The sequence below is a fragment of the Camelus ferus genome, chromosome 17 (assembly GCF_009834535.1).
Source record: "Camelus ferus isolate YT-003-E chromosome 17, BCGSAC_Cfer_1.0, whole genome shotgun sequence".
Lineage (NCBI taxonomy): Eukaryota > Metazoa > Chordata > Mammalia > Artiodactyla > Camelidae > Camelus > Camelus ferus.
Window position 1 is genome coordinate 36,027,903 of NC_045712.1, and position 16,373 is coordinate 36,044,275.

General features: G+C 44.3%; 1 protein-coding gene across 5 annotated transcripts in view; it reads right to left on the minus strand.

Annotated features, from left to right (window-relative positions):
• TAMM41 (TAM41 mitochondrial translocator assembly and maintenance homolog) overlaps positions 1-16,373 on the minus strand; it is a 219,933-nt gene that overhangs the window by 202,838 nt on the left and 722 nt on the right. For all 5 annotated transcript variants that reach the window (XM_032458987.1, XM_032458988.1, XM_032458990.1 and 2 more), the window contains exons 2-4: positions 14,059-14,241; positions 11,573-11,665; positions 4,519-4,669 (exon numbers count right to left, since the gene is read on the minus strand). In XM_032458987.1, coding sequence (XP_032314878.1) covers positions 4,519-4,669; positions 11,573-11,665; positions 14,059-14,241 — 427 coding nt within the window. The remainder of the gene's footprint in view (positions 1-4,518; positions 4,670-11,572; positions 11,666-14,058; positions 14,242-16,373) is intronic.

Below are 16,373 nucleotides of genomic sequence, written 5' to 3' on the forward strand. Positions count from 1 at the left end.
TTTGACACCAGAGCCCCAGCTTTTAAACACGTCAGGAATCCTCCCTTCCACGAGTAATATTATGACAAAAAAACCCACAACAGGTATGAAACAGACTACTTAACTGAAGCAGTGAAGGGCTGGATGGTCACACTCCCGGGCTCTGTCCCTCCACCTGGCAAACATGCACAGCGAGCCGACCACGTGCTCTGGAGGCTGAGGACACGGGGCAATCGCACACAGATGGTCCTAATCACCCTCCTGCAGGCTCCTCTCTGCCTGGTCTAAATTATCTTTCCACAGCAACACATCTTGGACCATCCTTCAGTGCTTGAAGACTTTTGTGGTTCTTAGTTGCATACAGGTTGTCAAATTCCCATCTCTTTTCATTTTGTATCAAAAGTCCTGCCCAACCTGAGTCTAACCTCTTCTCCAAAATACCAGAGAGGCAATGAATTAAAATGGTCAAGAGTGTGGGCTAAGATTCCAACTCCACCACCTACAAATTTACCAGACAACTAACCTTAGGCAGATTTGGGCCTCAGTTTCCTCTCCTGTGAAATGGGGCCACGTTATACCACCCAAATCAAAGAGTTGGTGAGGATTAAACTGGTTATTAGATCAAAAGTACTGAGAGTCATTCCTGGCACACAATAAAAAGTGCTCCTTTCTCCTGCCAGAAGCCACGGACCTCAGTCCCATCCATCTCCTTCCTCCCTAAACGAGCCGTGATCTTTACACACCCCAGCCTTTTTACAGGTGCTGTTTTTCAGGTCTGTCACTGACTCACCATGACTGTGTATGTTTATTAATGTGAAGTTCCTTCAAGCAGAAATTACAGCTTTAACACTTTATAATGTACGGGATGCCAATTCACTTGATAAATGTTAAACCGGGACCATTACCTAAAATCAGTCATTCTGATAGTCTGCACTTACATGAGAACATTCGAGGTGGCTCCTTAAAGTTCGCTTGGTTTTCTTTTTCTGTTTAAATGCTGACTTCTAAGAATACCTGAAGGATTAGAAAGCTGTCTCCTCCCCCATTTTGCAGGCTCTCACCTTCCACCTACTTCTTTCTCACCCTCATTAATAATAATAACAATGATGCCGTAAATACTGACCCCAGGGCAGTTAAAGCGATCCTTAAATCCTATATAAAATACAGGAGTTCTTATTATTACTAGTAATGCTGACACATCTTGCCTCCACCAGTAATTACTGGCAGGAACTTGTCCAATGACACAGAGACACTGTTTTCTCTGTGTCCCCCCAACCCCCATCCAGAAGAAACATTGCACTTCACAGGTGAGGGACACCCTCTCTTCTCTCAACTGGAAACAGGTGGAAAATAAATGTCCAAGTTGGAAATAAACATGGGACTGGTAGGTAATTTGGAGTTTGAAATATTCTGAGGGCTTGGGAGGTTTGGGAAGTTTGCGCAAGTTACAGAATCTGATCAATTCAAGGATACTGGGTTCTCAGAAGCCTAGGAAACGCAAGGAGGAAAGTTTGCCTTTCAACACGTGGCCTGGGGCAAGTCTCATTCCTAAGAAAGGTACCTGCCCGCAGGCCCAGATCCTTCACTCTCTGCGCTGCTCTAGTCTAGTTCCATCCTCGCACAGACGAGGTCACCATTCATTATACTGTGTCCTGGCTGAGGAACAACTGTTATATATCATGTTGTTTCAGTGGGAAAATCCCAGTCTGAACAACTGGCTTATGGAAGACTTTGGAGAATGTCTCTTTCATAAGGTAAGGACTGCGCAGAGTTGGGATCAGGTCCCCCTGGAGAGGATCTGCCAAGAACCGTGTCTTAAGTTTTGCAGGAAATAGAAGCCAACCTCTTTGAGTAATGTAGGACACTTGGCCAGGTTCTCAGATCCAAATCTGGGCTAAGTGACGAGAAATATCATGGCAGCAAGACAAGAGGAGGCTGGACGAGAAACAGGAGAGACGAGGCTGAGGAGCTGGAGGCAGACACACCAAGGTCTGCAGCCTGCCTCTCAGCCAGCGACTCGCACCCCCGATCACTCTCGTCTCTACATCCCAGGGCCGGCTCCTTGTCACTGCCGCCATCTGAGCCCGGGCACCACCGCGTCACAGGACCTCCCCCGACTACCCACTGTAGACACAGCCGCACCCTCGTGCTGACATTTCCCTCTCTCCGCGGCACTCACCACTGACTGAAATTGGCTCACTGTTTCTTTACGGTCTGTCTTTCCCCCAAAAGCTCAACTCCGTGAGGAGTCCACTTCAGCCGTGCTCACTAGCACGGCGAGCGGCACAGGGGAATAGACGTGTGCTGAATGAACAGGGCTGTTGAACGAGGATTCAGTGATGGAATAAAGGAACAAATGATCCATCCACCTACCTACCTACCTACCTACCTGCATATCTACCGACTTACCTCCTTATCTGTGCCTGCTACAGCGCTGCTAGACGGCAGCCCGGGATAAATACTACAGAAGAAGCGAAGCAGAGGATGCTACTGTTAGGAGACAGCAAGTGTTTACAGAACAACAAGGGAAACCAGGAGAACAGAACATGGAGCTTCCAAAAATCAGCTCAAGACTGACAGCAGCTCCAATGCTGACTTAAAGTCTGCAAACAGGTGAGAGCAGTAGTGTGATTCCATAAACTTCTTTAGCCAGTGCTCAGAACTGGCAGAGAACTCCTAGGACCCAGCTACCACTTGCTGACGCTGATGACGGGGAGAACGGAGGAGGGCTGTCTGCCTGGGCAGAGCCGAGAACGGTGCTGCCTCTTCTCCCACAAAGTCACTGCATGGCTTCCGGTCCTTCTATATTCACAGAGGAGGGTGGGGAGAAGCACCCAAAGAGAGTGTCCCCTCCCCACACGCCACACAGGCCCACTCATTCTGGACGCTGCCCCCTGCCTTTTTGTGAAAGGCAGGGTGGCGGCCACGAGGAGCCGGAAGCAAACAAAGACCAAGATTCTTTCCCTCCTTCTCCCCAGTGGTGCAATTACAGTTGCGGTCACGCTCGACGTGTTCTGGGAAAAGACTGAAGAGCAGGCCCTCTAAGGCCTCTCCAGTGTCACGTGTCCATGGAATCGTATCTGCACAGGGATTCGGAAAGTGAGGACACTGCCTTTGCAATGTTTTGAGCACAGAGTTCTTTGACTCATACTGAAAGGTTGGGAAAGAGGATATTTATTGAAGATAGTGGTTTTCAAACAATCTTTTAAGTCTCAGACTTCTCTTCTGTACATGGAGTTTACCTGGATCCTTAACATGTGAAACAGATGAGCGCGGGTGCCCCGGGGGCGCTGGGCCCTGTCGCCTCAGCTCCCCTGCCCTGTGAGGGAGGCCCTGGCATCTCGGATGAGCACAACTGGTTTAGGCAGAAAGGGAGTTAATACTCAGCTACGGAAACAGACGGATGGGGAATGAGGGAGAGCTTCTCTTAGCATGAGGAAAGGTGCAGTCAGAAAGTCACCGCTCTGCACCCCACACAGTCAGGACTGGAGCGAGCAAGAATCATCAACGGGAACTCACCCCAGGAGGGAAAGTTAGGTAAGAAGCAGGACATTTGCATGATTTTCAAATGTCTCCCCAGTGTTTGCTCAGAAGGGAGAAAACACTGCTTCTCAGGGCACCAACATCACCGGTCTGGAGACTTCAAACATGAATGTCATATAAGAAAAAGAAAGGCTGGGGAACATTACAAATTAAAAGGTAAGAGAGACACGGCATCTAAATACAATATATGATCCTTGGATCATGTACTTGAGGGAAAAAATACTGCAAAGGACATTATTTGGACAACTGACAACATCTGGAATATGGATTGTCAATTTGCTGTGAGTCCAGTACTGGAGTTAAATGTCCTCAACTTGGTAACTGTCCTACAGTTACGGGGGAGAATGTCCTTGTTCTTAGGAAAGATACTGAAGTATCTGCCTAAAGGAGACGTGCTGTGTGTGACCTACACTGTAATAGTTCAGAAAAAATACAGAATTCAGTGAATTTGCACACCCAGAGAGAGCAGTGGTTCTCAAAGTGGGGTTCCTGGAGGGGCAGCGCATCACCCAGGAACTTGCTGAAAACACAGGCGGCTGGGCCCACCCAGGTCTGCTAAGCCAGCTGTCTCCGGGTGGGCCCAGGGTCTGTTTTAACAAGGCCTCCAGGGGACTCTGCCACTCACTAACTCTGGACAGCACTGATACAGAGAACGATAAAGCGAGTGTGGTGAAATGCTTCGGGGGAAAGGGCACGTGTCAGTTTTCTAGATGACAACTGAAACTTCCCCGTAAGTCTGAAACTGTTTCAAAAAAAAAAACCTAACAATGACAACAACGAAAAGCCTACTCTGGGGTCATCTCTGCCCAGATGCGGAAAGGGAGAGACCTCGGGGGCAAGGAGGCCCACCCCGGGGCTCCTGCAGTGACACAGAAGTGACGCAATTCGGAACCCAGGGGGCGGCCCCAGAGCAGGGCAAGGAGCAGGATGTCTGGCCTGCAGTCTTCCAGCAACAACCCTCCTCCCTGCAGAAGATGGGGCGAGAACCCGACTAACCTGAATAGGAGAGTCCGGCGATCTCTAGAAACAGGTCCTCCTCGGAGAAGCTCTCAGGGAGCATGAGGAAAGCTGCGGTCACGGCGCTCTTGAGATTTTTATCCAGGGCTGACCTGAGAGCGACATTCTCATTCAGTGCGATGATCTTCACCTGAAAAAAAGCAGAACATTCAGAAGAAAAATTGCAGAAGTGGAGTACTGCTCAATCTCTGTGTTTATACACACACTGAAACTGTCCCAAACTCCTAGCCCTGAAGATCTTGGAGTATCAGGCCAGTTGACATGAAATAATTATTATTCTAATAAGCAATTCTGGCGTCTCCTGTTTCATGCCAAAATCAGGGAAATCATGACACAGGAAAGAAAACAAAATATTTCTCTTAAATGAGGAAACTCTCCATGAGTTTTAAGAAAGAAATCAGTACAAAATGGAATAAACGACCTTTGGGAAATATGTTTATTTTTTAATCTCATTGTCCTTCACTTATTTTTATGGTGGACAAAGGCATTCTACTTCCTTATTTAGAACTCACCTCTGTTCTTCTCTGTACCTAACCTGAGCAGTTCATGCTCCATTTTGAACTGATTTTGAACTTGACTAAGGAAAAAGGAGAGAAAATTAGCTACAGCAGAAGCTGGTGTCTCTGACTTTCTTCTAATCCGTTAAAACACAAACTGCTCCGGTGTGTTCTGAGACTCTTGGTTTTAAAGGCTGCCCTGCAGTTAAGAGAACGTGTCTGAGCCCCAGGACCATCTCTTGCTAGCTCTGTGACTGTCGCACAGCCCCTTATCGGTAAAGTGAGGTTAATAACCCAATCAGGCGCGCAAGGTTGCTGGGAAGATGAAGGGAGCTCTTGCATCTGAACCCACAGTTAAAGTGAGCGTCCCTCGGTGTTTCTTGGTGCTCAAAGCAAGCGATTCTCTCCCCAGCAGTAAGCATCAGAATCTCCTGGAGGGCTTGTCAAAACATGTGTAATTAGGCCCCTCCCCCAGAGTTTCTGGTTCAGGAGGCCTGGGTGAGGCCTGAAAGTGTGTTTGTGACAGGTTCTCTAGTACTGCTGAGGCTGCTGGTCCAGGGACCACACTTTGAGAACTGCTGCTCTAAGGTACAGACTTAGAACCAGAACTGCCAGATTGCTCTCTGTAGTGGTTGCCATTCACACTCCCAACAATGTTTCTAAACCATCATGCTGCTTCTGATTCATTTTTTAAATAAGTGTCTAGAAATCCCTAATTTGGACTCCCACATACCTGAACCATATTCACCATCTATAAACCATTTAGTGCTGTCAGTAGGTTTTTCTCCTATTCAAGAAAATAGGGCTTAAATTGCCTTTTATTTATCAAATACAATTTCTGACAAAATTTAGACAGCATATAAAAGACACATTCACTGTAAGAAATTTCAAATTAAAATTTTATTAGATAGCAAGGAAAGAGAATGGTGTATATCCCAAAGTGTACTTTCTTCTCTTTTTTTTAATTAATTGTAAAAAGCTTAAGAAACTAAATTCTTTTTTTTAAGTGAAATATAGTTGATTTATTACTATGTTGTGTTAGTTTCAGGTATATAGCAAAATGATTAGTTATGCGTATGTGTGTGTGTATATATATATATATATACACATACACACACAATGTTCTTTTTCCCTTATAGGTTATTTCAAAAATTCTATCTTTTATCTTCTGTCCCTACTTTTTTTTTTTAAGGGAATATTTATAACATACAAACGTCTCCCATGGTAGGTAAGTGATTCCACACTACTGCCTCTTCCCCTGTAATTACAAGGACTTAACAGCCCTGCATTGAGCCTTTCAGCCCCTGGGTGAGTTCAGCATGACTGCAGTCATCTGCAGAAAGTCAAAGCAAGGAGCAGCCCAGGAGCATGACTTGCCCAGGGCTGCATAATGAGTCGATGCAAAACCCAGGGTCACACCCTTAGACCTGGTGAATCGAGCTCTAAGTGTTTTGAGTTATTCTCATGCGCTCCATTCTGGTTAATTTTTATCTTGAAAGATGATTAAAACAAAATTTAAGGTCCCATACTAACTCTTAGGTCTAAAACTGTCCCAAACCTTATACTCCATACGGAATCAGGGATCCAGGAGGGCAAACTCCTCATCTTACCAGCAGGGAGAGGAGACCCCCAGGGTCAGAAGAGCTCCCCACAAGAAATGGCAGCACCGGACCAAGACCCAGGATTTGTGCAGTGACCCTGGGAAGCCTCTTCCCAAATCCTGGTCTTCTTCCTCGTTCACCAGGTCCTACTCAATCATTCTTCATTCCCCCTCTCTCCCTCCCTCTCTTTTTGGTGGCTTTTATAGAAACACAACAAAAATAGAAGCTATTTTGAGATACTAACAAGTCAAAGATGCTAAGGGAAGTCTAAGTTCAGGGAAAATTTCCTATTCAATGAAATACCTCTTGCTCTCCAAGAAAGTTTTTACTCAGGTTGTTAAAAAAAAAAAAAAAAAAAGGCAGTCTGTTTGCTGTTGAAGGTTAAGAGAGTGAAAATAAAAGCATCCTTACTCGAAGGAAAAACGTCAGTTCAGAAGCCTCTGCCACTGCGCTGACCTGGTTCTCAGTGTAAGGTGAACTAGGAGCTTGTCTCAGCAGCACTGTTATTTGTTGTTCAGAGTGAAAAGCCAGTGAACTCGTGGGACGCTGCCAGAGAGGCCTGGGAAAAAAAGAAAGTCCTCAGATTTGTGAATAGCTGTTTGTATCTTACTGGGAATGCCCTGACCTGAACCACAGAGATAGCACTGGCACTGCTGCCAAGGGGGAAACCTTTGCTGGAGAGAGGAAGGGGCAGCACTTGAAGGGACTTTCAAAAGCCCAACTTGAGAGATTTGTGAGTAGCTTTCAAGATAGGAAAAAAGAGAAAGTCACATGTGGTCTCCTCTATAATACAGTCACATGGAGACAACTTGAATTGCAAAGAGTGAAGTTACAGTCACAAAGCACACAGCCCTACCTCGTGTTCAAATACCCAACCATTAACCAAATGAACTTCCCGTAGTAGTTTTCCATTCCAAGTGAACAGAAAGACTAACTTTTCTAAACGGACTTGCTTGAGGACCAAAAAGAAACAATGAGCATTTGAGCTGGATTAAAAAAACCTTATATTCTACCTGCTGGGCTGTGGGTTCTTGAGACCAGCAATGAGGTGGTTTCTTGAAAAATTCTTTTGGCGCACAGAGAAAAAACTCAGCTTTCTTTTGAATAAGTAAATGAATGACTCAGTCTTTTTATTTCAAAGGCTGGAGGCCCAAAGATTGGCTCACAAACAGGCAGAGCCAAGACTAGTAAGCCAGGCTTTCCAAGTCCTATTCAGAGACCTTTTGCACCACTGGGATTTTTTCTATCCACAAAAGAGTAAATCAGTAAAGTTACAATATGGTGATGGTTGCAAAATGTGAATATACTAAAAACCAAAGAACTGTGCACTTTAAATGGCTGAATTGCATAGTATGTGAATTATATCTCAACAAAGCTGTTACAAAAAAGCTATACTTACAGCAAATAAAAGAGAAAATATATTGGGATAAATACATTAAAATTAATTAAAATCCTGTTAACAAATGGCAAAATACCATTATATGTCAATGTAAATGCTTTAAAAAATTCAAGCCAAATTATCTATATACTATGAACAATATGAAATACAAAAATCCAAACTGAGATTAAATGAGTTAGGGAAATGACTAACAGACTGGCCACAACAAGGTTCTATTAAATACTTTTCATGATTTTTTTTTTTTAATGGAGGTACTGGGGACTGAACATGAGACCTCGTGCATGCTAAGCACGCACTCTACCACTGAGCTACACCTTCCGCTTTTCAAGCTTCTTGACTTGGTAAATGACTCAGAAACTTCAGGTGGTACTTGAAATAAAAATGGGTTATCTCCTCAATTTTGAGGTGAGTTAATGACAAAGAATGATAGAATTTAATTTGTACTCATCATTTTCCCGAACTGTCCATCTTTTTTTTCTGCATAGCCCCAATTTTATTTCCATTTTCTTTTTTTTAAACCCCTTTATTGTGGTATGACTCCTGTAGAGCAAACCACACACATTTCAGGAGTAGTTTGGTGAATTCTCATAGATGCATACACTGATGAAACCACTCCCACAATCAAGAGAGCCAACATTTCCTTCACTCCCCAAGAGGTGCAGATTTTGAACTCCCAGTTTATCCCTTCCCATCCCCTTTATCCCCTGGCAACCATAAGTTTGTCTGTGAGTCTGTTTCTATTTTGTAGATAAGTTCATTTGTGTCTTTTTAAGATTCCACATATAAGCAATATCATATGGTATTTTTCTGTCTCTGGCTTACTTCACTTAGAATGACAGTCTCCAGGTCTATTCATGTTGCTGCAAATGGCATCATTTTATTCTTTTTTATGGCTTAGTAGTATTCTGCTGTGTCTGTGTGCATGTGTGTATACCACATCTTCCTTATCCAGTCAGCTGTTGATTGAGAAATGTCTATCTTTTTAAGCAAAGTCCTCCTTTATATTTCTCTTTTTTAATTAACAAACTTTACTTTTTAGAGCAAGTTTAGACCCACAGCAAAATCAAATGGAAGATACAGAGTTCCCATACATCCTCTCCATACTCTTTTTAAAAACTTAAATTGCTAGTGATTGAGAAATTCTATTCTGTTTGCAGAATGGAGGATCATTTTAGAGCTTTAGACAATTTAATTTAATGTAACTCCTTTTAAAACACACAAAAACAAAGAATTCACATTTATATTCTCACAATTCTATCTTAAGACATTCACCCAATTTTTTGTGTCCAAAATTCGACCATCCCTTTCTTTTCATCAGATTCGTTTGTTAAATTTGGTTAATATTTGCTGCCACCTAGAGGTGAAAATAGTTTAAAGATGGTTACCCTGAGAATCCTCTGGTTAACAGTGATTTCCGTGATTAAGGGAAACAGCAGCTACAAAAAGGGCAGAAGAATTAATTCACCCATTTATGACCTTCACTTTTTTAAATCATGTGTTATGTTCAACACCTCAAGTGACTTTTAAGAGAGTTTAATTTTGTTGTGGTAAGAGCTTAATATGCCTGAGGGATCATCACTGTTATCAATCACATTTTCTTCTCCAATTTAGCCAGGAAATGCAGTTTTATATGACATGAGTGTAGCTGCTACTACCTGCCTTGAAGTGACATTTTTATTCTATCAGGATACATGACATGTAGATGAAATCTGAGGTCACTTCTGGTGGTTCCATTCTGAGATTTCATGGCATTTCAGTTTTCTAAAGCCTATTTTTTAAAAAAAAACTTGAAATATTCCAAGCACAAAGCATAGTACAGAGAGTAATACAACATTTTCACATTCATATCTCATTTTATCTCAGAGTAACTCTGAGACAGGCAAGGACAGAGAGAAGGATCATTTCCTAAGTGTCTACTAGGTGCCAGGCATTTAGATCCAGGTATTTTCTCAAATGCCTCTGGAGGTCTGTGTCATCATTCTCATCCACAGGTGAGGATGTCCCAAGGGAGATGAAGTCGCTGGTGCAAGGTCACACTGCTGCATAGTGTCAGAGCTGGGACCCAAACCCCCGATCTGTCTGATTCTAAGATACCTGTTCTTTCCAGCATTCCCATTCTGCCTCCACTTTCCACCGCCTTCATGAAGCAGGAGGGGCAATCCTCCTTCCCCATTCTACAGATCAATTACCCGAGGTTCAGAAAGATAAAACAAGTTGCCTAAGATCACATAAACAGCTCATCGGTAGCAAGAATGAAAAGACCCAACGCTTCTAATTCCACGTTCATTAATCTTCCCATCAAACTATGTACTGTGTAAATTTAAAAAGAAACCTGGAAAGAAAAGGAATATCTACAAATTTCCAATTACATTTACCTGCTCAGTTATGAGGTTTATTAGTTATCCAGCCTAGAAATGAGAAATTCATCTATATAGATATGAAATTAAATCAGAAAGCTTATTGTTTCTGAACTTAAAAAGTGAGGCAAGCAAATCTAACCAGCACAGCTTGACAAATTTTTACATATGGATATACCCATTTAACTATCGTTTTATCAAGTGTTTCTGTACATTTTAATGCACTACACTGATAACTTTTAAGCCCAGATGCAAGGCGAGAAAATCTTGACCTCTCAAGTATATCAAAAAAGATTTTTATGACACAACCAAGTGAGCTAAGATTGTATAAATCTCTCTAATCTCTTCCCATAACTGACAAGAAAGGAGCAGTCACTCTCAGGAGGGACATCTGAGACCACCCCTCTTTGGGCCCTTAAAACCCTGTGACAGCACAGAGAAAATTCCTCCTTGCTGTGAGATAAGCAACTCTATTTCGTGTAGTTCTTAAACTCTGAAAATACCCTTTCTCAGAAAACAGCCTACACATATGCAAAAAAGAAGAAACCTGATATTTGCAAATGCATTTCAAAAGTTCAGGTCCTCTCCACTTTCTTCCTGTTTTCTGTCTGTTTTCACTTCCAGTAAAGCCCAGGGAGAAGCCTGTCCCTACAGCCTCCCCTACAGCACCGCCCCAAATGACGCAAGCACGCTGTGACAGGACCTCACCGCCGGTCTGAGGTGGAGGACAAAGGGGATCCGAACCCACCGCCTCAGAATGGCCACCTGGTTCATTCATTTACTCAGCAAGTATTTGCTGAACGCCTACTACATGCCAGGCGCTGTCGCAGGCACTGCTGAGGTCCACCAGTGGACAAACAGTGTCCAATGGCATGTGCATTCTAGAAGAGAAGGTGACCTGGGGTGTGCAGAGGCCCCACCAGGGCACTGGGCACCCCTTCTGCCCCCTCCCTGGCCACGTGGACTGACTCTGACCCTGATCCGTTCAGACAACGGAAGACTTAAGAGAGGGGCAGGAGTAGCGCGGGAATATCTGGATATTGTTTGGCAACAAACACCGTACGGAGGACAGAGTCTGGAACTCGTCTCTGTGTCTTGTAGTTCCTCTCGCTGCAGTCACAAAGATCAAAGTAAGGTCAGGAGCAGCGAGGAGACCTCCCTAACAGGGTACTCACTCACCGGTTTTTGGAGTCGTCCAGCAATGTATAAATTATTCCAGTTGAGGAGATCTTCGATCAAAATACTAGTGCTAATAACTCCGTATTTGATAAGCTGGAAACGAAAAGAAACGGGCGTGAAAAAGAGCAAAATACCTTCTGACGCTTGTGCAAACGTGAAATATGAGGAAATAAATTAAATTTCTGGTCAGATCAGAAGCTTGATTTCCAAAGCCACTCAAACTGCCTACCTTGTAAAAACACACATCTCCACAAAATTTTTTTGCAAAGGATTAGCTTCCAAGACAGTTTGTGAACTCAGGTATTCGGGGTGAAGTGACCACTATTTTAACCAGGGCTCTTGCACTGTTAAAGGCAGAATGGCTCTTAGAGGCGATCTGGCATTGGTCCTCAGTGGATTGGAAATAAAAAACTGGTCCTTCCCCACAGACAGCTGGAGAAGCAATGACACAGGTCATGCTCCTCACCTGAGAAATAGGAAAGCTGAAGCTCAGAGAGAATAAATGACGTGCCCAGGAGGCCCCAGGAGCAGCAGAGTTAAATAGTCCCTGAATTTCAGTCTGGGCTTCCAGGGTTTGTTTCATCACAAAGCACAAGAAATTTCCTTTTAAAGTTTTCACCAACATCCTTTACACTGACTATTTCGAACACTTTTATAATTACAAAGCCGCTTCCAAAAAGAAAACCTCTTTATCGGGGCTGAACACGTGGAATTACGGGCAAGCTCATTTCACGAGGAATCTGCACAAACCCTAAATGTAGCTGTCCCAGTTACAGACTTTCATTTGCTTTGACAAATATCTTCAGACTCAATTCACTGAACACAGTATCCAAACAGCCTTCTCAGGCTGCAAATATCTAAAAAGTAGCTAAAGGATTTCAATTAAAAAGCACCTTCCCTTTGGCATATAATTATGCCCCAACATTGGGTTACTGGAGCTTGTAATATTATTTGGACCTACTAATTAGAGATAAGCTCAGCATAATATTAATCATGGAGAGAGAACAAAGCCACATGTTTGAGGTGACTAAAGTGGATGTGGAAAGCTGGCTGCAAAGCCCCCTGCCCTGCACTCTGGCCACAGTACTGCAGAAAAGCCCCTCTCACCGCAGGCACAGAACAGCTGGCAGGAAATGGAAACACTACTGCCCAGAAGTGGGGGCCTGTCACTAACCAGCCGCGTGACCGTAGGAAGGTCATTTCCCCCCTCTGAGCTTCAGTCTCCTCATTGGCAAAATGCAGGTGGAGTAGGACTGGACCTCAACCAGAAAAGTAAATATATGGCCCTGAGGCTACGCAGACATCACCAGTTGATCACAGCACTCATTCCTGCCACGTTACAATAGGTCTTCAAAATCCTTCTCACGTCAGCAGTCCAACCTCCTGCCCTTCCGGGTGTGGTCCCCTGACCAGCAGCATGAGCATCACTGGGGGGCTTATAAAATAGTCAGGCTCCATTCCAGACCACTGGAATCAGAATCTGCATTTCAACCAGGTGCCAAGGTGACCCATCTGCACGACAAAGGATGACTGCTCTAAGCAACGGTGGGGAGCACCTCCATTGTCCTCAGCCCAGCTCATCCCTAGGTGGCATCTGACTTCGTTCCCTGCTGGTCCTCTCAGGCTGAGGTCCTGCCTAGTTCTTGGCAGCCCTCTTTGAGACTGGGCCCCTTCATAGGAAAGACAGTTCAGCAGGGCCCCAGCCGTGAGATACCCTCTGCAAGGATCTGGGGTCTCACCTGCTCACCAGTAGCCCATCATCGAATTCCACCCACCAGCTGGCACCCAGAGGCTTCCCACCACTTGGCACCGCAGGCTCCCAAACACCTGTGAGACCCTCTTTACGTCCAACTTCTTCCTGGGAGTGTCTGCCCCTCCCTCTAGGTAAGATTAATTTCCACCCAGACCTATAAGAGGGCTACCTATTCCTCCCACTGACCAAAGCAGTGGTTCTCAAAATGTTTCCAGACCAGCAGCCACAGCATCATGTGAAAGGTTGCTGGAAATGCAAATCCTCACTGCTAAGAGAGTAAATCTTAAAAGTTCTCGTCACTAGGAAAAAAAAAATTGTAACTATGTGTGGTGATGGATGTTAAACTTACTGGGGTAATCCTCTCACTATATAAATATCAAATAATTTCATTCCACATCTAAAACTAATACATTATGATATGAAAAAAACATTTCAATTAAAAAAAAAAAAACCAAATCCTCAAACCCTCCCCCAGACCTACTGAATCAGAAGCTCTGGGGGTGGGGCCAGCAATCTGTCCAACAGGCACTCTGACTGATTCTGATGCCCACTAAAACTTGAGAACCAAAAAAAATTTGGCCAAAGGCGAAGAATAAAGACAGTCACACTCACCACCTTCACCCAGCAGGAGTGTGAACGTCGCCTGACTGTAAGAACATACATATTGAGCTGGTATTCCAATAACAAAGGTTAATAACCACCCAAGTTAGGACGAAGGCCCCCAGTCACTTACCCTCCCGTCACACGTGATCAACGGATTGTAGTAAACGCCGGCGCCGTAGTTATTCTGGACGTTGCTGATCATCTTGGGCCCCAGAACTTTGAGGAAGGAGTAATGGTTCCAGTTTTTCTTCAGGTTCTTTGAATGCCACACGACAGGGTCATCTACGGTGAACACAAAGTCCAGCATGGCATTCTGGAAGGTGAAGAAGAGAGAATTATTTCAGTTTCGATTCCTAGAAAGGCACCTAGCCGGAGCGGAAAGCTCTAACAGGCCCTGCCGCTGCCGCTGTGACGCACAGCAGAGCTGGGGTTGTCATTAGGAATCTAAGCAAGTCTCTGGAACCAACGAACCAACACCAATTCTGTGTGTTGTTGTTTCCAGTAACACACAGAATAACCACAACACTTACTTAACGTGATGCTGCGCCAGCCCTCATCTAAACGCTTCATACATTATATAGACTGTAACTCGTTTTCTCCTCAAAACAATCCTACAAGGTAGGTACTTTTTACAGGCAAGGAAACCAAGGCACAGAGTCCTTGCCTGAGGACACACAGCTAATGAGTGGCAGACATAGCCTGGTTCCAAATTCAGTGCTGAACCACTATGCCTGCTTGTCATCTAAACAGAGTTCAACATGCTCTATTTTTCTCCCGGATCAAACCACACCACATGGATAAGCTCTATGAAGTATTACGCAGAGGGGAAATAAGTTACTTTAACGCTCACCCATTTGCCAACTACTCACTGAGCACCTACAATGAGCTCCAACAGGTCCTGGGACACAGGTAACGAGCTCAAAGGCTACTGGGGAGAACAGATTACTGAACAGATTATTAGAGAAGGGACTTGAAAGATGAAGGCAGAATGCACTGATTTCACTCAGAACGGGGTCAGAAAGGAAGTTTTCCTATATAATTACATTCGTCAAGACTCTGAGAAGTCTGAGTCAGAAAGAACCTACAGGCTTGGTGGGAGTATTAGGAGGAGCATGAGGAAGGGAGGGGTCCTGTGAGAGGAAGACACTGGTGGAGATGAGAGCTGGGCGTGTACTGGGTGCTGCATTGGGTCTAGTGTGGCTGAAACAGACGCAGACAGGGGAGCAATGGGAGAGGATAGAAAGGGAGGCTGGCTGCCATGCTAAGAAATTCTCCTGCGGAAAAGCTCACCGGAGGGAGGAGAAACCAAGGACGCAAAACCACACCGGAGGCTCCCGGCTACTAACTAAAGCACTGAAGGTGGGGACCAACCTCAGAGAGACGGAGGTGCTGGAATCTACGAGACTTGCTAACGTACAGGCAATGAGGGTGAGGAAAAAGGAAGGACATTTTCTTGGAGAGAATCTTCAAAGGAAAATCTTGAAGGGAAAATGAAGAGAATCAGGAGGCTAAGGCTAGCTCTGAGTTTCCCACAATGTGATCCACAGGCCAGTGATGATACTTAAGATTTGGGGCAGACATGTTTTTTTAAAAACTTTATGTCAGTGTATGTTAGAAAAAAAAAAAAAACTAGCCTATTGTACCCTGTGATTTCTTATATACCTATCACCTATAATTCTGTCATGTGTTGCTGATTTAAAGAAAAGTATTACTTAAATACTAGTATAGGCGGGAAACAGGAAATCCCAGCAACAGCATAGATGGCCTTACCAGGAAGTGAACAGGTGAAGGTTAACTGAAGGACGAATTACAGCCAGTTATCCAAACCCAGGAGGCCCTGTTGCCATCTGCACACTACCATTTCCTTCGTTTATTAAAGATAACCATGACCTGTCAAGCTGCGCATGAACTACATACACCAAGTAGAAACCCAGTCCAGCACACGAACTGCACACAGAGAACAGCTCTGTCTAGACTCTTTGCTTCTTTTAATTCAGCAAAAGCTCTGAAGCCTTGACAAAGTGACTAGCAGCCTCATTTAAATGGAAAATACCTGCCTGCCACTCTTCTGCTATATCTTGAATCTTGTCTCCACCTTGGAAGCAAACTTTTCCTCCCATTTACAGAAGAAAAAAATCTGCAATCACAAGGAAAACTGTCCCCTCACCGTTGTCATGCTCAGCCAACCCTTAAAGAGTAACAATGCCTAGTCCTAACAGATTCTTGTTAAACGTCCTGGGCAAATACACGCACTAACTTGAACTGTTACTTAACGTCACTGCACCTGCCCTGCCCCTACAATCAGTCCGTCAGCTTCCTGGAGCCAGGAGAATCATTTTCTACTTTGTCCTACAACTATAGGCGTGACTCGCAAGCTTGGCTGCGTATCAGAATCACCCGGGAAGTTTTTAAAATTCCTGAAGCCCAGGGCTCATCCCAGACTAG